The following is a 21687-nucleotide window of genomic DNA, read 5'->3' as shown; positions in this document are numbered from 1 at the left end:
CTAAAGACTCTTTCACTCTGATGCTCCAAGTGGCATTCAGCTTTCGGGGACCGTACAGGACTGAATCAGCATGCAGTTTTAGGCCTAAGAGCGGGCTCAATGCCCTAGTAACATGTTTTGCTACTTAAATATGGGAAGAGTAAATGCTTATAGGAAGTGGCTATAGTTCAAGGCTGTCCTTAAAAACAAAACAAAAACAAAACAAAAAAAAAAACAAAAGAAAAAACCAAAACAAATCAAAACAAAAAACACAATAAAACAAAAACAAAAAACCCCCCATGTTTCCTCTAAGCAAAGGAACACATGGCGATAACAGTCTGTATCATTTTTTTTTTTTACAAACCTTCAAAAGAACAATGTTCTGTTGAGCAAAATTCAGTAGCATTCTGTAAACATTAATTTAAGGAAATCAATAGACTCAGTGAGCTAAAGCCATATTGCAAGATAAACTGGCCAGAGTGCCACTTTGTCAAATAGATTTTCGTTTTCTCGGCTAGATAAAGACAGTTTCAAAACGGGGCAAACGTGTTGCAACCAAGGTTTGAAAAGTATGTGGCCTTCAAACAGTCTGCTTGTTCCTACAGCAAAGCTGGATAAACATACTTTAAAAATGATAAGATGGCTTAGAATTGATTTGGCTTTCAGATTCTACATATAGTAGATTTCTTGGTTGTCTCACAGGAAAAGAATAAAACAAAATCCCATGCATTCAGAAAAAAAAAATGTACTTGGGAGATGGGGTTAAATTGTCTTGAGAAAGGGAGCTTGGTGGTGGGGGGGGCGGGCAGTGTCAGTTGGTGCTTGACTTTAAAAAAGAAAGGAAGAAAGAAATCTTTATTCATGCTGACCTGATGGGCAACAGGCCTTCTTGCCAAAATCCAAAAGCCAAACTCTCTGGTGGGTTTGGGATCAGAGGTTTCAGCTGGTGGAAGCTGCTCCTGTTCTGTGCACACCATGCAATGTCATGTTAATGTGCCAGGGGCGGGGGTGGGGACAGAGTGGGAGGGAGAGGAGACCCACACAACGGCCCCCAGGTTGCTCCCAGCCAGACTGAAAGAGCTGCAGGGATAATTAGAAAAAGTGGCAAAAGAAAAGCATGTCTCTCCGTCTGTCGCTGCGGCAGGGACATACATTGAGCTTGTGGCAGGAAAACTTCCAAGGGAACCCACCTGGCATCCTCCGGGGCTGTACCAGTCCGTAGAAATGCCGGTAGAGGAACCACCAGAGAGGACATGGTGGACATGGCCCCATTGGAGGAAGCGTAGTAAAAAGAATGAAAAGTCACGTGGAAAGTGCAAGGAGGGAGGCTAAGGATCTACCTTGAACAGACAGTAGAGCTCCAAGAAAAAGCATCAGGGGACGTGGACTTTTGTCCGTAGCGTGGGCAGTGAGGGGCTGGGGATGCAGCAGGCTATCACCCTTCCGGTGGGCTTCTCTGACAGCAGCCTGGAGGAAGGGCTGAGGCACTCCCTGAGTGCTTTCTTTGTTTCCTCACCTAACCTGAGTCTTTCTCTCTTAAAAGAGGCTATTTAGAAAATACAGAATGCACAATAAAATTTCTACACCTCTAAGATGTTGATAATGTATGTGTTGATAAAAACATCAAATGATGATCAAGCAATGTGCTTGGGGGCACCTGGGTGGCTCAGTCCTTAAGCATCTGCCTTTGGCTCAGGTCATGATCCCAGGGTCCTGAGATTGAGCCCCGCATCGGGGTCCCTGCTCAGTGGGAAGCCTGCTTCTCCCTCTCCCACTCCCCCTGCTTCTGTTCCTGCTCTCACTATATCTCTCTCTGTCCAATGAATAAATAAAATCTTAAAAAAAACAAAAAGAAAGAAATGTGCTTGGATGGAGCATTTTGACTAATTGTGACTTTCGGGAATAAAAAAGAATGTCTTAACATCTACTTGACCTGCTGTGTATGCTGTATGTGTGTATGCTTTTTAAACTATATAAACATTCCACTGGTAACTCTGTGTAGAGATATCAAGAGAAATAAAACCATTTCTCCCATAGCCCCAGAAAAGTAGGTACTTAACTAGTTTGCCGGGAACAGAATGGCAAATGTCATTATAATACACTCTATGACACTGTCAAAATTATTTTTTGGCACTGAAATTTGGTTCATCAAATATGATTAAAATGGCTAGTTTATTTGCTCATGTTTGGAAGTCTTGGTGGTATACGTGTCAGGAAACAAAATGATTGTCATGTTATTTGTGGTGATGGAGTAAATATTCCTTCCCTCCCGAACTCTGCACACGTTTCAAAGAATGACTCCAAGTTTAAACAGACAAAACAAATGAACAAATAAAATTCAACAAGAAGAAAATCAGGGAAAAAGTATTAAAAACGAAAATCTAATACTTTCCTAATCTCTTTGCCCCCAGGATGCGTTGGAAATACACTTAGATCTTAAACACAACTGGAAGCTCCTGCCAGAATTATGCATCTGATAGGCTAGCCATTCAGGTAAGACCTGGACCAAGATATTTCATCCAAGAATCATGGAGTTTTGGAACCTCAGGACTCGGAGAGTCCATGTTCTCCAAAAGAACGAAACAATCTGAGCCAGGGGTTGGCAAACTTTTTCTGTAAAGGGCTAGATAGTAAATACATAGACTTTGTGGGCCACATTCTGTCTCTGTTGCACATTCTTCTTCTTGTTTACAACTTTTTAAAAATATAAAAACCATTCTGAACTCAGAGTCATAAAAAACAGGCTGAGGGCCAGATCTGGCCCAAACGCCATAGTTTGCCAACTTCTGCTCTTAGCCAAACTTGAGGGCTAACAACGTTCCTGAATGCGCTTTCATTCTTCACTAATCCTGTGTGCCTCACTGGGTCAGCACACTACTTGTTCTTGCAGGGTAGCTGGGATCGATTCACCCAACTTCAACCTGCAATGTCACGCCATTCCTCAGATGCACGGAAGGCTGCCCACGTCTATGGGAACAGAGTGAAACCACACCCAGAGATAATCAAGGCCCAGGAAGACTTCAGTCCTTCTCTGCCTTGATGAGGAGCTTTTCATTAGGAACGTTCCTGCCAGGAAACATTCAAAAGTATGAGATGGCGGAATCCATACCTCCTTCACAACACATCAAATGAATCAGCTCGATATTTAGATGGAAAAACGAGCAGCATACTGGCCACACTGCAGTGTTAACTCACTTCCCTTCAAGGCAGCCCCACGAATTATGTGCCATTGGTATCTGAGTTCAAGACAGGCTAATAGTGCTTAAAGTTTAACTTTTGCTACAATTACTGGGTGAGGTGGTAAAATAAATAGGGCCAAGCTTGGTGCCATTCTTGGATGGGAGCTTATCCAAAAACAACAAGACATAAACTCTCCAATATTGCACGAAAGGAAGCTAGGGCACAGATAATCCACAGTTATTCCTGTTTCGTTCGAGAATGCATTACGTGATTGTTTTCTGCACCAGGTTTATCTTCGTAATTAAGCTTTGCCTAGGCTAACATGGAAACTAGTCTGCGTGCCCTGTATTCATGCTGATAGAGCCTGTGAGTGAGGAACCCAGGGAGAAACTGTTAGGAAGTGGGGTTCAGGCAGGACGATGAGAATAGCATCACCCATGGCAAGCACCAGAGAAGGCACTGTGAGGTACGGGTGATAATCAAAAGAGTGCTTCCAAGAACACCGGATCTTGGGAGAGACCACCACTCTGCTGACAACAGAGTATGCATCCTAAATAATATTGGGGCTGCTCTGAGAAAGGACTGGGATTAAAGGCCTCAGTCCCATCTTTTGGTTTTGACTAAAAAAAATCTTTGTTCTGTCAGAGAAATTCTGTTTTGTGTTTCTAGAGTATTCTATTGGTCTCTCCTCCACAATTACCCTTTGCAAGAGGAAGGATGAGCTGTATTTTAAAGCAACCTAAGAGCTTGGGAATGGCTCTGAAATTCCTTTTTTAAGAAAGGTAAATGGTTTGGAAAAGGGGAGAAACAGATTCTCGAATGGCCCCGGGGGCCTTTGGGAGCCCTCTAGACCCATGTCAACACCTAACGGGACTTGAGGTAATGTTTGCGGTGGGGAGTCTTAGGATGCTGTCAGGGATTGGCCCTTGCATTGGCCCTGCCGAAAGGCAATTACAGGAATCGATATACAGATTATCTTGTATACTGTCAGGCCACTGAAAATGATAAGTCTTTAAAAATTGTCTCTATATTAAAGGAAACACAGTGGCCTTGAAACCAGGGCCTTTCATCATTACCCACTTCTGCTTCTGGTTGTTTTTCTGCCTTTAGCGCCACTCAACCCCCACACTTGTTCTCAGTCGACATACTACCTTTTACTAAAAATCACTTTTAGAACGAAATTTTACTTTAAAATGCTTTGGTAGCCCCTTCCCCCCCAAAAACACAAGTTGGGGACCATAACCATAAAAAGATGAAAAATACATATCCAAATGACTTGTGTGAGGATTTGATACCAACCACAAACGCATGAACACCCACAAAATCCCACTGGGAAAGACTTTCATGATCGAGATTACCACCATCTTGGAAGAAAAGGTGGTGTGGCTTTTGCAAAAATTGCCAACCCAGCCTAATAGTGAAGGTAGTTATCCGAAACAACTCTTTCTGTCCTGAACGAGGGCAGATGTTGTATTATATACAGAGGTTCATGCATAGCGGAAATGCTGATGGTCCAGGTGGAGGTATGGCATAGTGGGATACGTGTGGGAACAGGTATATAGCATCTCTCTTAGTTTATTCAGTTCTGTTCCATCTCCTAGAAAACCCACTCACATGAGGGCTTCAGGACAAATGTCCTCATTGTTTGGCTGCCCTAGCCAACCCAACCCATAAAGTGAGCAGCAAGTATAATGACTCGTGCCAATTCAGTCAATAAATGTTTATGAATTTAAAAAATTAGTCTCTGTAATCCCAGCATGGGAGTTGCCACATCTCCAAGGGCACTGTTGAGATTTAGATCTGCAAAGAGAGCGTTGGGAGAACACGAAAATGGGTACCCTAGAGATTGTCACTGAGATAATTAAGCCACAGCAGAGCCACAAGGGTGGAAGTGGTCCCACATGGACACCATCTGGATTCCTAGGGGCTCCACAGTCACTGCTTAAAGCTTCGCATCGTGCCCAGGATTTATTTCAAGAATGCAGAATGTGTTCTAGAATCACAGAATTTCAAAGATAGAACAAAGCTCTGTGTTTCATCTTACCACTTGACGGGTGAGCAAAGTAGAGCTCAACAAGGCAGGTGTGGCCAGAAGCAGACCCTCTAATCTGGTGTTCCCTCGGCCAGAACCCCTCCCCTCATTGCTGCCCTTCTCATCTGGAACCCATGACTCCAGAATCCTGGAGTTGGTCCAGGCTGGTGTCACCTTTACAGCCACACCTGGGGCAGGAGGAATCACTTTCTCTTTTTAAAAACCAGTTTTGCATTGACTCTTTGTCCCAATTCTGATGAGAACTCCGTGTTTGCTCATTTGTTTATTTGCCTATTTAGGATCAGCAGGAAATGGTGCAATCGTTGAGCTACTGATAACAGCAGCAAGGTAACTTTTACTTGGCTCTATGAATTAATAAAAGCGAATGCTTATACAGCACTTACTCTGTGCTAATACAGTCATGTATATTCATTTAATTCTGAAGACAACTCTGTGAGGTAGTTGCTATTATTTTCCCCATTTTATAGACAAGGAAACTGAGGCACAGGGAGGGTAAGACACTTGCCAAGGTTTCAAGAGCTGGGATCCGACCCCAGGAACCAGTTCCAGAATCCATGCTCTTAGGTTCTGCACTATTATTAGTTCAGGACCACTGACATTGCAAAGACTCCCCAAAGGATTTCCTTCTTAAGATTTCAAGGTGATGCTTTCATATAAAATAACACCTACTTGTAAGTGAACATTTTGTTTCCTGCCTAAGAATAATTTAGAGGCCAGAGCTTTCTTGCCCTAGTTTTAGCATTTTAAAGACTCAAGCCCAAGACTAAGGCCATGTCTTCATGATATCAAATGCCCTGATACTTTATCTACAGAAACACTGAAAACATCCAGACAGCATGGTGGATCTGCCCATTTTTTTATTTGGCTGGATATGTCCTGGAGACACATTCAGATTTGCCAGAATACTTGCCAAGAGGCTCATAAATTGGTGTCAGGGGATCATCTTAAGCAAAAAGTGCTACTGAGATGTTACTCAAGAAATCCAACTTCTGAGGATAAACTTCTGGGACCAACAAAACAAATCGCATTGGGTGTGTGTGAGAGAGGTACAACCACCAAACTATAGTGTGGCTGCCCATGGCTGGAATTCTGTCCTGTGGTCTGGTAAGTGCAACTATCCCTCGAGAAGACACAGTCATGCCGGAAATGCATTACAGAAGGGCAGCGAAAATGATCAGGGGCAGCCCACTTACTGTATGAGATTAGACTTTTAAAAAGGATTAGAGCCCCTTAATCTGGAGAGATGAAGATTAAGAGGGAGGAATGATCAAAGTCTATAAAATCAGAAAGGAAATGGAGAATATGGTCACAGTCCTGTTCACAAATCCCAGGATATTATAACAAGGGAGATCCTTTGGAGTTCCAGGGAAATCACTTTAAGAACCATAAAAAGAAGATGCAATTTTCACAGCAGGTAATAAATTTAGAGAATTATTATCTTGAGGAGTGATATACTCTGAGAATGCAGTTAAGTTTAAAAAAAGGTTTAAATAAACCCATGGGTGATAAAACCATAATGAGCTAATGACGGAAGGTTGGGAATGTTCTGGGGACATCCTGAGTCTTTCGAAAATGATTCCATCAATGACAGGTACCAGTCTCTCCTGGCCAGAGGGCTGGGTAGCTGACTGATCTGACCACCTCTCCCTTTACTCTCCCAGCCAGATCGTTCCTAAGATTTGGAACGGGGCTCAGGGACTGGAGAGTGTTCGGGCCTGGTACCGTATGACAACTCATTCCTCACCAGGAGTTTTCTTTATTCCTTACCGGTGTCTCTGTCCTAGATCTGACCATGATTCCCATAAAAATATGAACTTAATCCTTAAAACGAAAAATCTGTTTTATTCAAGATAGAGACATTTCAAACATCTTATGTTGCAGTGGTTGGGAGATAAAAAACTGGTTAAACTCTCCATTGGGGAAGCTACTCATAGTATGGTAACACAGGCCAATTAGTTCAAATTTAAGGGGAAATTAAACATCCCAATTATGGAGCACCCATCACAGCCCAACATACTAAACTCTGAAATTTACTGCAGTTAATGGAGAAACCAGCACACCTTAACAAAAGCCGTGGTTCTGTGAAATACACAGAATAAAACTTAAGGGGAATGTTTCAGCTCCTTTCCCAAAAAGCCAAGTGCTAATCACTTTAAATATCTAATAATAGGTCATTGTTGGGGGCTGGGGAGGTTAGGGCCGCAGAAGGAGGCAGGGGACTTCGGTAGGGGGATGAGTGGAGATGAAGATTCCATTCATAGAAAAAGAACCTTCAGATGACCATAACATGCAGAGCGAAGTGTGAAGAATCTTTTCTGCACTCACATTTTAGACTGCTTTCTGAAAATTGTTAAAATGTGGCAATGTGTAGAAAGCAAATAAATGAGCCAAGGAGAGGAAAGAAGTGGCATGGAGGAGAAAGGCATCCGTCCAATAAGCAGTATCTAATAACTCCTCATCCCAGCCCGATCTACCGTCATATACTGGGAGCAGTCCCCTGGTATCTCCGCAAACCACAGGTTTGAAAATGTTAGCCCTTGTGTTGGGGAGCTGTTCAAAGTCACTCTCCATCTGGGGAACGGAGAAGTAGGAAGGTGGCAAGGGGTGGGGATGGGTTAAGGGGTAGAGTCACCCTGCTTCTCATTGTAGACCTCAGAGTGATTTGGGCAAGAAAACTGGGACATCTGGAGTTCAGAAGTCGAGGAAAATGGGGAAGAACCGGGAAGATGAATACACGATCATCAGTGACACAAAAGAACGGAGCAGAAAGAAGCCTGGGCTTGGGCACTCGCGTCTGGCAAGGAGGCCAGCAGCAGGGCTAATGAAGCATTTGTGGTGTGGGATGTTTGCCAGCGCAACAAAGAAGATGTGCTTGGGCTCTGCAGATGTGCCAGGGCCCCCAGAGCAAAATAATGACATAATCACCATCAGTGTCACAGACCAGACTGTACACAAGGTGACGGGGGGGGGGGGGGCTGTAACACACACACAGGGAGGACTTGCCACGGCCCACAGCGGCGGCTGCCCCGAGGCCTGGCAGGCAGGCAGAACTACCTAGCCTAGCTGTCTCTAGCTGGATCTTTGATCCTGGGCTGGGGGGGGCTTGTCCCCACCACCAGTGGGGGTTTCTCATCCGACCCAAGTTCCTCCCGAGGAGGAGGCAGCAGCAATCTGAAAAGCTTACGAGAGCTTCAGACTGGCAGGAAAAAAAAAAAAAAAGTGAATAAAGAAGCAAGGGGGAAATGGAAGGAGGGAGCTTTGAGACAAACTCCCTCTGCCTTCTGCCAAGTTCTGTGCTCAGACTTTTCTCGAACCGGGCCCTGGCCATCCCACCTGAGGTATCAATATGATCATGGACGTCCGTGTTTCCGGCTGTAAAGGGAAGACAAGAAAAATCTGGGGGCACCTGCGGGGGCCCAGGGGGCCGCGACCGGGTCACGCATGGCACCCCCCCTCGGCACAAGGGCACGGGTAGCAGGCAGGCGGGAGGAAGCGGCCCCTGCCCATCTGAAACCAGGTTTGTCGGAGGGTTCGGCACCTGCCGCGGCTCCCGCCCGCTAAGGTGGGTGTGTTAGTACAGCTGTCTGGCTTCTAAGTGACTTTTGTCAGTTTGAAAGTGAAAGTCTGTTTGAGGAGCTGCAAGAACAACAGCCCAGAGCCCGGAAGAAGAGCTTGCAGCACAAAGGACTGAGGCTACACTCGTGTCCCTTTTCATTGCTTCTGATGAAAGATTCATAAGAAGAACTTTAATTTTTTATGACCCCCCCTTTTTGGTATGACTATATTAGTTGTGTCAACTTCCATACACAGCTTCTCTTAAAATACCAAAAAAGGTCTGTGGTGAAAGTTGTTCAAGGAGGTTACGGGGACAGAATCACTTCTGGCCATCGTGATGGGTCCCTTCATCCGGGAGGGGCTGCTCTGAGAGACCCAGAGATTTCCTTGAGATAGGCTTCCCTTCAGCCTCGACGTCACTGTGCACCCGACAGGGATCTTAAACCTTTCTAATGTGCCCGTTCAACCGCTCTTTGGAAGAACAATTATATTTGTTTTTCTTGGCTTCACCCTATTTAACAGGAACAGAAGTATAATAATCATTAATGGCCCTCCTCCTTTACTTCTCAAATAGCTGTCTCCACATTGCATCTTTCAGTTTGTGTCTCAGCCAAAAGCAGGGGTTGGGGGGCACACAGATTGCATGGTTTTGTGTCATGTTACCAAATAGCACTGGAGGATTGGCTTAAGGCAATCACTGAAGGTGACACAATATTTTTAAACAAGAATGATCTACTTTCAAGAACCAAAGTCCTATGCCTCACCAAAAAGAGCGTTTGCAAAAAAGACTTACTCTTACAAATTTATACTGAGACGCTTAAGAGAAATGAGTGAACGAGCACTAAATTTTCTGCCCTGCGGCTGAAAAGGAACCAAATGATTACAGTGAAATCAAATCCGGGAGTGGTTAGGAGGCCGAGGAAATTTGATTTAAAATATTATTGGCCACGTGAAAAGGGATCGCCAACTTTTGAACAAGCTTTAGGTGGCTAAATGAGTTTGTTTCATCTAGACAAAATAAACAGGCTCATTTTCAAAAGGCTGTCAGAACTTCTCCAGACATTTAAGCCAGGATGGGCCGAACACAATGCTAACATCCCACCGAAAGCTCCAGCCACCACCAGCGGCTCTCTGCAGAGAACTTGCTCCCTTTCTCCTATTGATAACCCTTTGTGGGACGAAGAAAAAGAGCAGAGGCAAGGAGAACTGAATGTCAGACAATAGACATCACTCCACACACTGTCTCTGAACTTCCCTCATCTCTGAAGGACAATTAATTATGAAGGCCTTAGGGGTAGGTCGTAGCAAGGGAAAACCCACTGCCATCCCAGCATCACGGCTGCCACCTCTGTGTTTGCTAAATGGCTTCTCCTGTTGGGGTACAGCCACCAAGAGAGCCAATAGATCATGGGGGGGGCGGGGAGGGAGGGAAGCAAAAGATTTTTTTTGTGTGTGCGTCTGCCCTTGTATAATTCTATTCTCACTGTGAACTCATCCATACACAAAACACAAGGACAATTTTTTTTTTTTTTAAAGAGAGAAAAGCCACAGGGTAGGTTGCAGCAGAAACGGCCTCTCAGTGGTGTGTTAAAAAGGATGGTCTTTTCACCAAATCATTTCATAGAGGCAAAACAGACTAACACAAAGAGTCGAGACTTTTTCTCCGACATTAAATGGAGTAACTGATAAGGTCAGACATATGATACCTAAAGACATGAATCTGTGAACTCTTGAAGTCAAAGGGCCTCTCTGTGCTGAGGAACAATCTTTCAAAGGAAATAGATCATAGAACTCCACTGAATCCGCTTTAAACTTTATGAAGCAGGAGGAGAAAAAGCTCTAAGTAGGGAAGCTTGACAGAAGAGCCTTGAACTATTTTCTGAAGGAAAGATGAGACCCTCCCTAGGCTGCCACAAAACATTTTTTTTTTCCTAAAGGCTTCTCTGAACTTTGATATGTGCCAAGACACTGCCATTGAAAGCTGTATAATTATGTGCTATAGCCACTGTAGAAAATGCTTTGTTCACCCCAACAAAGGACAATAAGCAAAGTAAAGCGACGTTACACTGTATCTTTTTCTTTAAGAATGTTGAGAAAGGTCATGGAATGCTATAACTAATAAAGCTGTTGAGTAAGGAGGTTTTAAAGCTGATCTTACTGTGCTTGAATGTAACCCAATGACAAAAAAGACACAGGGAGCTAAAAATGCAAGGACATTACCAAATAGATGATAAATCAATGGGCCCGCTTCATTATACTGATCAACACCTTGAATCCCAAAAGGACGGTGGGGCAAAAATGAGGCTCCGTGCATGCACAATCCTGCCTCTGCCCCCCATCCCCCCCAGCCCCCACCCCTTCCAGCCCACCTTGAAGCCGGCCTCTTTACAGTTCTGTCCCTCACACTTCAGGCCATCATTCTGCATAGGAATATGTTCCCAGACAGCCATGTGTGTACATATATTTAGGGAACATTCATTTAGTCTCTTAAAAGATCAATTTGGCTTGTCAGTGGCGGGACTGGCAGGGGAAGAAATGGTAAGAGTCTCTTTCCCTCCTCACCGCCCAGCAAGGATGTGTGTCATGTGATCACTCAAATGGCTCAGCAGCTCGGAGGCCAAAAGACCACAACGGCAGTAAAAGGGTTTCACTCATGTGCCAGTTTCCCAAATGATCACTCATATTTAAGTATCTATTTGGAGAGGAGGGAAGCGCTTCCTAAACCCACCTGTCCTCATTTTTCTTTAGAGCGGTGACAATGTGAATGAAAGATTTCCAAATACATGAAATCTTCTTCAACGTGGGTTGTGTGGGAAGCGGGAGGGTTGGGGGCGGGCGGGCAGGCGGGGTGGAGAGAATGTGTTCAGCACGTGTATTTCAGTGTCTGCAGTGGGGGTGGGGTGTGAGGGGTGCTGCATTTTGATTTTCTCTTTCAACAGTGCAGAAGTGGGTCTGCAGAACTACCCTTCTTGCGGGTCATGTGACGCCTGGAAAAAAGTTGAGCCACAGGCTCTGTGATGAAGCATCTGCTCGGTGGGATGTCAGTGTCTTAGGAGATGGTCTGTACGAGTCCGCTAATCGATGAGTCAAGTTCCCCATTCTGTTTCTTTCTCGGCCTCCCCTCCCCACACCTGGGTCTTGAGGGAGGGCAGTTGGGGCTGGTCACTCTTACAGGGCACGGGGACCCTGCCTGCTGATAAATGGCTATCACTTGTAGGCCTGGGAGGGATGCTGGCTGAGCACCGAGGGGCAAAAGCCACCTCCTCTTGGTACTGGAGAAGGACAGGGAGCGCGCAGGGCAGCCTTGGAAACTGACAGCCATCATTACCTTCCTTCCTGTCACAATTGTGAGGGAAACAAAAAAGTAATAAAATCCAACTCCTCTGCCCCTAAAGTCAGAAGTATCAGTATGATTTAAAAACTGGGAAGGGATCCCAACCCTCCTTCCCCTCCCCATAAAAAAATGCTGGAACCTCTTCAAAGGGAAGTGAGAATGAGGCATGGAAATATATACCATAACACCTGGAAAGACAAATTTATTGTTGCCAATCTCATTAAACGTGAGAAGCAGGAGTGAAAGATGCAGCCTGTAATTAAACACCCCTCTCCTGCACACCTTCGCACACTCACCTTCAGAAGCCAGATGCCCCACCCCATGTGAGGTGGCCAGCACAGACTGACGGTGGCGTGCGTGCCCCTCCCCTGTCTGTGTCTTCTCCCCCTTCCCCTGGGTCTTCTCAAGCTCTCACCACACTAAGTCTGAGTGCTGTGCCAAGAATCTTGGCCATTGTGTAAACTGATACAAAAGGCAGAACAAGCCCTCCTGTCACTTAGAAGGTCCTGACTCATAAAGGCCAGGAAACGCAGGGTCCAGAGGAGGAGATTCAAGCCACTCCCTCCTCGCTAGTGATAAACCTTCCCCATCTGCTTTATTTTCCTGTAGGCCAGGGGTCAGCAACCACTCTGGCCTTGAGAGCCATGAGCAGCAGGGGCTGGAGGGGGGTGGTGCTAAGCAGTGACAGAGGTGCCACCAGCAAGCTTATGACAGAGGCAGAGACAGAGCAGAAAGCTGAAAAAAAGACAAGCAGCAGAAGAGAAAGAAGGAAGGAGGGAAGGCATTAGCTTCATTCTCTTTCCCTGGTTCTACCTGTTCCCACCAGTTTAGAATTACTTAAAAAATAGTAGAAAGCTTTAGGCAGACTGAACTTTTTCTTCTATTAACACCCACAGCATTATTACTGCTCACACTAAATAAGTTAATACTGGTAAAACACTTAGAAGAGTGCCCAGGACTGCAGAGTACAGCCAATAAACGTTAGCTATTTTGTTACTGTTACAAACAACTGATTGAGAAATTTAAAAATGCCATCAATAAGCTGTTTTATTATTTGACTAGCTAATACTCAATTGGGTGAATATATAGTCCTTTAAACTGACTGGATCTTTGGGCAACATGTAGCCATAACTTCAAAATCTCTCTACCATGCTTCATCCCTGTTTAAAAATTAGAAAAAAACAAAAACCAAAAAACAACAACCCAAGGTGTAGTTCTCTATTTGGCCATCCTCTTTACTTGCTCCTGTTAGACTACAGATTCACTTTACTTGATCTTAAGAGGAGAAGCCTAAATACAAAAGTCAAGCAGGGCACACAGTATCAGCTGAGATATTCAGCTTGAGGTGCCGGGTCTACTTGTGGCTCGTGGGCCACGGCCCGCAGTGGTCAAGCTACATTGATAAGACCAGTGGCTTTTTAAGCATCTCACTTAAGCACTGACCTCCATGCACAAAGGCACAGAAAAGAAGGGATCATCTTATCTGAAGCTTCTGCGCCCAACTGGGAGGCGAAATGAAAAGCTATTTAGTGATTGGGGCGAGGGGCACGCGTGTATGCATATGTGCCTAGGTGTGAGTGGAGGGAACAGCCCAGAATCCATGTTCCTGCTTTATGTCTTACCACATTTCCGGAAGGATCCTAATTTTTTTACTGAAGAAGGGAAAGACCCAGAATAGACCAATAACTCGTCTGAAGTCACATGAGAAGTGACAAAACTGCTCCCCGGGCCCCATACTCCTTGCACTGAAGCAGTCTTAAAATAGACACTGCAGATAAAGGAGAGGTGTCCTGGCTGGAAGTGGATATGATTCACAAAGAGAGAAATATCAGATGTTAATCATATTAAAGGAGGATTTAGATGATGCTAAATGGAGCAGCTTGTTGGGTACCTCTTGGTGCCAGCCATCCCTGCTTGTGACATTTTGGCCCTTGTGCTGTGAGCAGGGGATTAAATTCCAACCAGGTAAGGTTTAAGAACCCTAAAACTCCTAATGTGCACCATAAGGATTTGTCCTCTCGAGAATATTACACAGCAGAAATGCAGAACTCATTGAGTGAATCTTGGGCAATTCTTTTAGGAAGCTTGACGCACACCGCCAAACAAATATTTGTCGGTATCAGCTCTAAAGAGTTCACTAGTACACAGCTGAATTCTCTTCGGGTAAAGTTTAGAGCAACAGACTTATCAGAAAGGGGGAGAAAAAGAAATGAAAGTCTTCATAAGATTTCTTTAAAATGTCTAGCCATAATCCTATTCTTCAGCTCTAGAGGAAATTCTGTTGGAGAGTTCTGTCAGGACGGTAAACCAGTGCTGTCTTACAACAGACTTTAAACACAGAGACTTTATAATGGTGAAGCAAAACAAGAAGGATCCCCACTTTTAATGTGTTCAAACAGCCAAAGAGAAACTTTGCTCATAACACCTTTGGCAAGAAACACATATTCGTCTTGGATAACACAGATAAATTAAATTGCAGTAGAACCGTTCAAACTTTCAAGGGAAAACCATGACCTCCCCATGGCTAAGTTTCCACCTTTGGTGCTTGATCAGCCACCATCACTGATCTGCACTGCCAAAAAAAGTGGAAGAATGGCCCCAAAAGGAATGGGCAGGTCCCTTCCATTGACAAGTATAGACCAAGATGCCCTTCTCTTCCTTTGAAGTTGCCAAATTCCTGGGTGTTTCTGAGTGCCTATCTTACATGACGAAAGCATGAGTATTATCATAAGGTCCCCTGTAGGAGTAGATGGGGGGAAAAGAACATTCCTATCCTCAAGATAACACAAGAAAAGGACTAACGTGGTCAAGCCACCCACAACCTGTCTACACGCACCACCAGGGGTTCAGCCTGCAGAACCCTGCCACATTCTCACCTCTAACTATTGTTGCCTCATCCAGCAGGGCTCAGCAAAATGCCTTTGTGAGGACTGGGAGATTCGCTAGTGTTGTCTTATAGAGTCATCACGTTGCAATGAAAAACGTTTGCTAAGGCACAGCATTAGCCAGTAAAGAAACGCTTTACTCATAGCCACACATCTTTCACTGTTGTGTAGCTATTGCTTTCTGGGAATCGTCTATACTGCTTTGTGTATCTAGAATATGCATGTTGTAGATATACGTGTGTGTGTGTGTGTGTATGTGTGTGAACAAATCGCGGCATGCTTGTGAAGCTACACATCTGCGAGATAAACATCCTAGGCTCTCCCCCCAAAAGAACAAAAACAGAAACTAAACCATAAAAAGATGTTGATGGCTCTCTTACAATACGTACTTAGTAAATTCTCGTACCATTTCTTCCATAAAGGAAATAAATGCTGATTAAAGTAGAAACCTGGAATCACTCCCCCATCCACCTTTCTAGACTTTTTTAGAAAGCAACTTTTGCAGCGATCACTGCACATAGCCTATGTCAGCTCAATCAACATGCCAGCAACTAAGTAGCAAAAAGGCCTGTTAGAGTGGGGACCTCTTCTCTGGAAAGGGAGTCACTGTGTGTGGGTTCCTTGCTGCAATTTTCTCTGACTTCTCCAGTTCCCTTTTCTGTGGCCCATGGGTCTTCAGGCAAGCAGCAGAACTGGGGAGTGGGAAAGGACGTAGGAGTGGGTCAGTCCCCCGTGACTCTTCCCATAGAGTGGGGCTCCTCCTCCTTCTGCTCTACCTCTTACCCTATTGCACGGGATGCTCGTGTGAGATAACAAGACTAAAACAGATTTGGGGACATTGGTAAAGAAAATAAATTTTTCTTAAAAAAAGAAAAGGGGGAGGACCAAACAATAAAGATGAGTTCCTACCTCAAAGTCATTTGCTTTATTGTAGTGCATGTTCAGAGCCCTGTACAGCTCACAGTCTCTGGTTATAGACAGCTCTTCGGTACTGGTGACTCCATCGTTGATGGCTTGACGCGCGTACTTCTCCATCTGAATGTAGTAAAACTCACGGAAATTGCTAAACCACTTGATGAGCTGAGAGGTAATGCATCTGTTGAACTGTCAAATTTAAATGTTGGAAAGGATAAGAACATGGCCATTTTCTTCATTTATTCTTTAAGCATTTGAAGTCTTTTTAAAGTTCTCCTCTCCTCCTGACTTGGACAGAGTATGTTTTTGGGATTCCACCAAAATGGTGGCAAGAGGGGTGAAAGCAGTAATACATTTATAAGAGATTATAAAACCTATCAGCAGTGGAAATCACTTCCCAACCCTCCACATTTCAAATGGAAAACTCACATTCTAAATCTGATTTTCCTTAAGAAGCTGAGTATCTTATTCTAAACACCGTTCTTCATCTTTCAATGGAAAAAACGGTATTTGTATACTTCTTTATGGAAACACATCCAAGCCACGGAGTGCTGGGAAGAGTTGTTACTTTCAAGTACAGCTTCCCTGCTTTTCAAAAAGTCCACGTTCCACCATTTTGCTTTTATGAAAAGACCTACATCGGCACCTGGTTTCACTAACTGAAAGAAATCCAAAGAGGATATTTGCTTTTCAGAAACAAAGCGACAAGGGAAAATAGTGTTCAGCATTTGCTTTGCAGCGAGCCATTAGGGAGGGAGCATGCTCCCCGAGCAGCAAGGGTGGCCCCACCAAGCTCCTTCCCTAGGAACCAGGCTCAGCATCTCAGCATCATGCCGCCATGGCTTTGCACTGTGTCTGTGAGCATCTGGGCTTTATCTTGATTTATTTTGTGCATCTGTTATCGAGATGTGTCCTAGGGTATCAGAAAAGTCTAAGAGAGGTTATTTTTTTTCAGGTCTGGGAATGCTCAACACTTTTTCCATATGAATTGACAGTAATTGCTTCTTCGCTTTCTGCCATTTCGGCTTATGACAGGTTTCAAAGGAACCCTTCTACTTTGGGATAGCAGGGGAAACCTGTACCAGAGATGGTGAGCCACGCAACTTCACCACTAGCATGATTTCTTTTTTTTTAATGAGAATTTGTGTCATCACATGGCGGCCTCATGCAATGCTGGAGAACAGCTTTCACACAAAAGGGGAGGAATCTGGCATTTGCTTATTTTTTGGTAATGGGTGATCCCCATGGCCCTCCAGCTGTGACCCCACTTTCTGTTTGCACATGGTACTCACATCTGTCTGGCCAGACTGCCGTGCCTGTTCATACACTTCCTACAGCCAGCATTGGGTAAGACCCACGCCCCTTTCTGTTGGAGTCTATGCGATTTGGAAGGTGTGGTTAAGACAGAGTACACAGACGGCCTCGACAGAAACTTTATTACATTTCTTTTTTAAATGCCAAGTTACCGTAACATGATTAGGCTTTAAAACTTTGTTTACCAAGGTTTCCTGATGACCTTTTAAATGAAGATGTCTTCCTGGATTCACTGCAAATGATACCACTCTTATTGACAGTCCTCTGTTCACGGTAAAGGACAGATGCATCTCAACTTGCCAAGTCAAAACCAATAAATCCATAGCTTTATATCAGGCAGGCTGACAGACAACCCCCTGCCTTTTGTCATCACAGGCATTCCCTTCGCTGGGCCCCCAGAAAAAGATGTACATTCATCAAAAATCAACAAAGACCACTTATCAAACACTGGCCATGAGAACATCCAGACTCCCAACAAGATGACAGCTAAAGTGTGTATTGGGGCTGTAATTACTACACAGAAAGTTGTTTCTATACTAGCAAAGATAATAAATGAATGAAAATTTATGGCAGAGAATGGACGTAACAAGGAAACAGAAGCAGGGAGACTGGTGTTTCTCCCAAAAGGCCAACTTGCATCATAATTGCCATGGAGTTGCAAGGGCCCTTACAGATAATTGACCAGAAAATGATTAAGTCATCAGCAAATCGCTTCTGCTTGCAAGAGTTCAAACATGTACTTAACCTATCCAAGAATTATATTTTCACTCTGTGTGTCTGCTCTGTCTCTATTCAGCCTTGCGGGGAACCCGATTAAAAAGACAACTGAAGGACCCCCGTTATCTGATCTTCTGGTTGCCGATTTCAATAGAACTTAAACCCATTACGATTTGCTGAACTTGGAGTTCTTTCCATTTTATCTCAGCAGTAAAATACACTGTCCAAATTTCCAGACACTGAGATAAGGACTACAGGCCCCCGTGACGGCTTACTGTTCCTTTTTAATTCTTTTAGAATAAGAAACAAAACATTACAAAATGATAGCAGGCTGTGCACTGGGGAATGAAAATTGCTTTGACATGGAGATTAGGCTTCTGCATTGTTACAAGACATTGTCTCCTATGGACAAGAGTACTGTAGAGGAAAAAAATAGAAGGGTATTTTTTTTTTCTAGAATGGTCATGAATGACCTAATGGGGGAGGACAAAAAAGTAAGTGCACTTGCCATTATTTAGGAATGGGACATAAAGGGAGATTTAAAGCTTATTGTTACAGAATGGAAATACCAGAGAGAAAGAATGGGCAAAAACAACAGACTCCCCCGACATAAGACAAGTGAAATGACCAGCACACCAGCTTGGACAACTGGGTTTCCCTCCACCAGAAGTGCACTGAAATTTGTTGTTTTTAGTTGCTGGCGGAAAGCAGAGGCAGGCCCCCCCTCTTTTCCAGATATTCACGCTGGGGGAGAAAAAGTGTTAAACTTTAAAGAGTTAATTGCCCCCCCACCCCGTCCTGTAGTGGCTTACAAGAAAAGGATCAATTGTTCTATAAAGGAAAGCTCTGTAGTGTGTTAATGTGTTACTGCAAAAACTAATCGCTGCAATAAAGAGGCTGTGTTTCCACAGTGTGTGAGTCTCTGTGACTTTGATTAATGCTTCCCACGGGACATCTCAGCCTCAATATGGGCTGAAGAAACTTCCTAAATATTCAATGAGCATGGTCAAAAGATGTATAAAACAAATCAATCTGACACCTTAATCTGGCTAGGCAGCAGTTGACTCAAGGGGTGGAGGGAATGAGATACATCATTTAACACGGCCGGCTTGAAAAGCTGTGAGCGTCTGTTCTTCAAAGCTAAAATGACACTGAATCTGTTGTAGTTAGTGGTCTAAGAGTTATTAGTTGATACATTAAAATCAGCACCCAGTAGTGCACAGGAAGATGGTGGGGCCCCATTGATCCTTGGCATGTCTTGCCCATTTGCCCCCTTGCTCTTCTCAAAGGATTTTGTCTGGCTAAATGTCGTGGTGAGGGGATGGAGCTGGACTCTGTGAGAACGTGGGACTTTGTTTAGATTCTTAGTCTAGGAATGAAACCAAGTCAGCCCTGGTCTCATCCTTTGTATAGATCATCGCTGGACAGCTCTCACCAAGCCAGCATCTGAATCCTGTGACGTTTCCCCCCACCTCTTTCTTTCCAGAGTAATTTAAAAGCATTCACTTCCTGCCCAAATGGAAGTCACTTGTAGAGAGGGAAGCGCTCTATCCCTGGCTAAGGAAAAATGCAAGGCAGGGTATATCACCCTGCCCAGGCTCACCTTCTGGGGCCGATCAGAGGATTCACTTGGTCTAGCATGATCTTCCAACTGTGTCTTTGATGACACCTAGGCTACGCTTTACTCATGAAAGAAAATATTTTCCACTTGTGTTGTTTCTCCTGTTTTTGTTTTTGTTTTTAATTGCAAAACGAACTTGCGGTCCCCATTTGAAATAAAATGACTTTTATGATTTGGAAAGGTACATTTTGCTAGGATTAGGAATTTTCACTTAGATGAATGCAGCCACAATCAAGTATAGGCTTGTGTTACTGCGACAAGTCTTACTTGGTCCACAGACACATGAACATGTCTTTCTCAAGACAGGTGATGCAGGCTGTCACTTCTTATAAACTCCTAAGGTCCTTCCCCTAATTTCTAAGGATCTCTTAATTCTGTAGTGGTTTTCTCAAATCTACACTGAAATAAAATTTTGGTGGCATATTCATATGTAGAGAAACACCCAGTTATTTCCGTCTTGCAAATAAGTATCCACCTTTATATATCTATATCTAGAAATAAATATGTGTGTGTGTGTGTGTGTGTGTATATACCCACGGTATATGTGTGTGTGTGTGTATATATATATATATATATATATATATACACATTTGTAACGTACATATAAATATACATGTGTATGGGCATATGCATCATCAGCATTCAAATTCTGGATTTTCCTTACTATTAAAAAGTCCAAGCATGCTCTGCTATTGTTTCCTACAAAGTTTCTGGAACACCGTGCCTGGACTATCCTTCCCTTTTCTATGCATGCCTTTCTAATTTCATCAGCATAAGCTCAGGGAATACAAATTCATTTATTACTAGCCAAAGAAAAAACATAATTAGCAAAGTTAAAAATGTATAATTCATTCCAAAAATAAAAGAGAAATGACCTTTGGTGATTTTCTGCTATGCATTATATGCCCTACTGTTTCCCCTCCATTAGAGTGGATAATTGGGAATTAACCAGACTCACGTATACTTTAACAGCCTTCTCTCCCAGTATGGATAGAGTATGGATAGAATCTATAATCTGAATATTAGTGCTTTTTTTAAATAAAATATTCGTCCTGGTATTTAATTGTTGTTTACATAGTGATTATTTGCAAAGCTGAACTACTAGATGTATTCTAAAGGGAGAGGAACAATTTCTTGTCAGTTTCCACTGCCCAGTATTTATAAAGATTACAGATTAACAATCTCCCCTACCCTTGCCCTTCTCACCCAGCCCACGAATGTGTCTAACATTTACAGCTACTTTTGGATAGTGTTGCGGCCTGGGCATGGCTCCTGCTTTCCACCCTCCACGTGGCTGCATTTCAGTGGTAGGTGAGAGATCCCTATGGATGCAGTTTGTAAAGCTCTATAGCTTCCTTCTGATGAAAAGCACTATCTAAATAATATAAGGTGTTGTCTTTATTATATCACAACAGTGCAGATCATTGCACTAAGAGGAATGGAGGAGGTAACATGGGCACCTAGATAACACACACTCGTGCGTGCATGCGCACACATGGTAACACTTTCTCCCTCTCCTCCGTGTCCCCCCTTCTTCCTGGAACTAGGGTGTTGAGAGGACCACTCCTCACCCACGAAAGAACTCTGCCAGGTTCCATTAGGCTCCAGAAGCTATCCAGTCTTCAACCAGTTGACAAAGTCCCTCCCTGGTGTCTGTTTCAGATGGTCCCCCAAGAAGTCCAAACCATCTTGCTGGTCTACTGGGTCACGCAGCCTTTTCTGTACTTTAATGATCCTCAGCCAACCTCTCAAGTTACTGTCTCTCTGGGCCTTCCCATCCTGCCCAGTCTGTTGGCCCTGAGCGGGGAGAAAACATGCCTTCCACTTAAGGAGCTCAGCCAGGGAAGGAGGAAGATAAAAGGCTGAAGTTGATACACAATTCAAAAGCAAACAGGAGGGAAAACAGAACTTTTCTTATAAGGCCAAATAAAACATCAGTGAAGGAAACGAAAATGAGTTGGCCTGCAAAAGGGGGCCAACAGAGCCCCTGGGCCATCGGGCACGAAACACTCTGCGTGGAGGGAGCGGTGCAGAAGCAAAGCCTGTTTTGGCAGCTCCTGAGTTCTCAGTGGCAGGAATAAGAACTTGTACATATGGGGGTGGGCAGTGGAGGGTGGGGGGAAAAGCACCCAAC

General features: G+C 44.0%; 1 protein-coding gene across 2 annotated transcripts in view; it reads right to left on the bottom strand.

The window, feature by feature from the left end:
* Positions 1–21687, bottom strand: part of PROX1 (prospero homeobox 1) — a 38789-nt gene that overhangs the window by 7435 nt on the left and 9667 nt on the right. For both annotated transcript variants that reach the window (XM_088016880.1, XM_028125828.2), the window contains exon 3: positions 15896–16090. In XM_088016880.1, the coding sequence (XP_087873006.1) occupies positions 15896–16090 (195 nt within the window). The remainder of the gene's footprint in view (positions 1–15895; positions 16091–21687) is intronic.

Source organism: Eumetopias jubatus, unplaced genomic scaffold (genome assembly GCF_037043125.1).
Source record: "Eumetopias jubatus isolate StellerSeaLion01/CBP00866 unplaced genomic scaffold, mEumJub1_p1.0 scaffold_12, whole genome shotgun sequence".
In the NCBI taxonomy this organism is placed as follows: domain Eukaryota; kingdom Metazoa; phylum Chordata; class Mammalia; order Carnivora; family Otariidae; genus Eumetopias; species Eumetopias jubatus.
The sequence above is the reverse complement of the archived record's forward strand: the minus strand, read 5'-3'. Positions and strand labels throughout refer to the sequence as shown.